A 4,012-nucleotide genomic window follows, 5' to 3' on the forward strand; every position below is an offset into this window, starting at 1 on the left:
GCACATTTTTCTTCATATATAATGCATGGCTGAAATATATACAAGGCATATTTCATCTTTAGGATGGTATTGTGGAGAATCAAACTAAGCTGAACAAATGGAATGGATTTTACTGATAATGTAAGCACAGGGGGCAACAACTAATAGTAATGGTGGGAAACTAGGCTATTTGTCCTACCATCCCTGTTGACAGCAGCCTAATATTTGCACAAGATCTGCGGTGAGAGAAAAACATGGAGCATATTGTTTTAGTGTTTGTCTGCTTCATTGTATAGTTTTTTTTCTCTTTTGTTAGTGCTGGATGACTTACAGGTTTAGTTGCTATTTTTTTCTGTGCTACTGTGATTTATTGGTAACATATTTAACCAGTAATTACTCATAAAAAAAAAACAATAAATAGTTGAAACACAGACTCATTGTGAAAACGTAGCCCCACATACACTTCTGAAGAGTGTGAATTATATAGCCAGAGCTACATATGTCTGCATTTCATCTTTAAAATTAACGCAAAAGTTGACTGCGATGATGAGGCTCAAGTCCAACAAAGAACAGTTCCAAAACACAGGTAAATTTACAAATAAGGAAAAATTTACAAATAAAATAAACAAGCAAATAACAGGGTAAGATTTCAAAGCATGGTTAAAATCAGGAAGATGTGAGGACTTTGCTTTTTATGGGAATGGGGTGGTCGGGTCAATCGGTGATTTTGAAAACACTATTGGTATTGGTCATTAGGTTAGTCAGTCAGTCAACAGCGGCCTCTGGTGGAATTATGCGAGAACAGCAGGCAAGAATGGCACTCACAAGAGAAATTTAGGATCTGAAAATGTGTACACAGCTGCTTCTGGTAGACTCATGATAATAAAAACTGCAAAAAATAAAAAATAAATAAAATAAAATAAAAAAAATAAATAAAAAACGTACCTCCTGGTACGTATTTCCCAATCTCAAGAAATGAATATAGGGTACATCTTAACAACGAGCCTGGGTTGCAACTGTCGCAGAAATGTATTCATATTTGATAATAATATCTAACAAAAATACAGATTGATTGTTATTTCCTGAAGTTTTTTTCAAACCTGAGCTTATTTCTTATTTCAAATATTCTTTATTTGTTTTATTACAGTGTACATTATGCAAGTGACTTATTTTAATACAGAAAATTCTGGTCTTTAGAATAAACTCCCTGGGAGTCAAAATCAACTCAATCTGAGTGTACATGCGTGACCATCAAATGTACTCCCATTCAGAGTTAAAATCACTCTGCTTTTGGAGTTGAATTTTAACACATTTTTTTGAGTTAGATTATAACACTTTCTGGAGTTAAAATTGTAATCCTACAGAGAGTACTTTTACATTTGGGTATAATATAAACTCCTTACCAATGTTAAAATGTAACACTTTTTAGAGTTAAAGTGTACTTCAAACAATATATATATATATATATATATATATATAAAATAACTGAAAATGACTGAACTGATGCAATACTCTTTACTTACTGCTTTTATTCATGCAAATCCACACATTAGATTTAGAATTTCCATCGATGTACACACTTTGAAATTAATTGTCATCACATTAAATCTAACAGCAAAACATTTACAATTAATATATGTTAGCAGCTAGTGCCAACTAAAACCAATGGCTTAGTAAAATTGCATGAGACAATCAACACATTACATTATATAAAATTAACTTCACAGGAATCAAAAGCAGCAAAAAAATATCTTGTCATACTCCTTAATCACAGTCAACTCTGCTGGCTTTGAAGTTAGAATTTGCTCGATTTTCTGAAACGAAGAAAAAAAAAAGTATTTAGAAAAATAACCAAAATTAATACTTTTTAACAAAAAAAAAAACTTAATCTAATAACTGTGTTTATACTATTTTTTACTTTAAAATGCATTCATTTTGTAACGTTATTTTGTAATGTTTACGGTATAATATCTATGTATATGGAAGTTAAAAAAAAACTTACATTTTTTTGGACACTGCCCATTAAAGGTTGAATAATTTGAGATCCAGAATCACTGCTGCTCAAACTGCTTGACACAGACAATGTATCTGTCAGACTTGGGGAGGAGGGCACTTCAACAGCCCCTTGCTGCAGGACAGTCAAATCTGATGAAAAAACAACAACAACACGTGTCAGCAAATGGTTCTGAAATGCACACTTTCACTCTGAGTCATGAGACCAACTTTCAAAATCTATAAAAATGTTCTTAAATAACCTACCATCATTAGTGTGGATGACATGTTTCTTTGGTTGTTGGAAGTTCTTGAAATTCATCCCCATTGAAATAACAACTCCATGGTCATCTGTGACTTTTGATGCTGTCTCCTCTGGTATCACAAACTTGTGCTGGACTACAACATAACAACAATGTATAATTTATCAAATAAATTTCAAAATGACTGTTATTATTATTATTATTATTATTATAATTTTTTTAAAAATACTCTTTGTTACACTAAAACTCACCCGCACTGAAAAAATCCAAGAAACAATCTTCTTCCAGTTTAATATACTTTTTCTTGCCTCCAAATTGCACTTTTATCAGCATCGTGGCCTGAAATAAAAAAGATAAATGTTATTTAACAACTTATGTTAGTGTGATTGAAAATGTAATGTAAATATAGCTGAAAACAACATACTCTCACGGTCACGACTAAATCATGATACAATCCAAAACATTTCATGAGCAATATTACACATATTAAATCTTACAGACATAAAGCTGTATTGCTGGATAAAAGATAATGACATTACCTCGTTGTGTAAGTTAGCCTATTTGAAATGTGAACAGCAGGTTTCTCCATCTGATCAAGTAGGCCTACCACTTCTTTTTGACAGCAGAACACATATTTTTAGAAACACAGGGGAAGAAAAGATTATTAGCTAGTGTTAGCTTGTTCACATCCACAACATTTTTTAAAAAACTCCACAAAACAGCCACATTGGAAAAGCTAACATGCTATGCTAAGTAAGCCACATGCAGTCACTAGCCTCACAGTACAAAATGAAACAGCTACAGCAAAACACACTTCTGCTACAAAACATCCAACATTTAGAAAAAGCTTTTAGAATTGTATAACAATGCACTTTTACCTACCTCACAACGAAGAACATAACTCCAGTTCTCATGTGCTGCTCGGCAGAGTTGTGTAATGGCGGACTTTCTAAAAATTTTACTCCAGTAAGGAGTTAAAGCACGTTTCTGAACACCAGAGAATGAACTCCAAAATACAACACAGCAAAGGGTATCCCATAACACAAAATTGTGTTAAAGTTTAAAAATAAACTCAAAAAAATTAACTCTTTCACACTTTTTTGCCTAACTCCTAATTTAACTTCTATTATGAGCTTATAATCATTGTTTTCTGTTCAAAGTTACATATGGTGATGTGTTTTGATGATTTCAGTCATCAAAACCAGTGTCACATGATCAGACTTTCACGTCATACCTTGCATGACATGGATTATTTATTTTCGTCAATAAACTCAGTTGTTTAGTGAGTTTAAATATAGACAGTGTTGACCCATTCCAGAATTAAGAAAGAATTTAAAGCATTTTCCATTTTTTATGTTAAACTGGATAGGACAAATGTATAATTTATAGTGAACGGAATCCATTATGTAAAAAAATGCCCAATATGATTCATTTTAATCTCCTAAAACCATACTTAAAGTGAGAGGGAACATTTGATTCTGTTACTAACTGTTTTAAAATTCTTAAACCACTAACAGAGGTAACAATAACAGAGCTGAAACTCCCCACCATTTTCTGCTTTATGGCATGTCTAAAACAATTGTATGCATTTTCAACAAATTATTGCTTTTAAAAAGTGAAATCCACTTGAATATCACAGAGCTGGCAAAAATATTTACTAATTGCAACCCTTGGAATGTCCGAAATATTTTGTGCAAATTAGTAAAAGAAGAATAATGAAATGTTTCAGTGCCTTCAAGAGTTTCAGACCAAAGTAAGTGACATCACTTTAAGCAAGT

General features: G+C 32.1%; 1 protein-coding gene across 1 annotated transcript; it reads right to left on the reverse strand.

The window, feature by feature from the left end:
- Positions 1 to 1,493: 1,493 nt before the first annotated feature.
- On the reverse strand, positions 1,494 to 3,185 carry LOC147846006 (uncharacterized). The gene is made up of 6 exons (XM_087245465.1): positions 3,117 to 3,185; positions 2,774 to 2,846; positions 2,486 to 2,573; positions 2,239 to 2,370; positions 1,982 to 2,124; positions 1,494 to 1,793 (listed from the first exon to the last, which is right to left on the reverse strand). The coding sequence occupies exons 3-6, from the start codon at positions 2,565 to 2,567 to the stop codon at positions 1,710 to 1,712; spliced, it is 441 nt and encodes a 146-aa protein (XP_087101591.1). The 5' UTR covers positions 2,568 to 2,573; positions 2,774 to 2,846; positions 3,117 to 3,185; the 3' UTR covers positions 1,494 to 1,709.
- Between the last annotated feature and the right edge of the window lie 827 nt (positions 3,186 to 4,012).

The sequence above is a fragment of the Danio rerio genome, chromosome 3, assembly GCF_052040795.2.
Source record: "Danio rerio strain M-AB ecotype USA chromosome 3, GRCz13ab, whole genome shotgun sequence".
Taxonomy (NCBI): domain Eukaryota; kingdom Metazoa; phylum Chordata; class Actinopteri; order Cypriniformes; family Danionidae; genus Danio; species Danio rerio.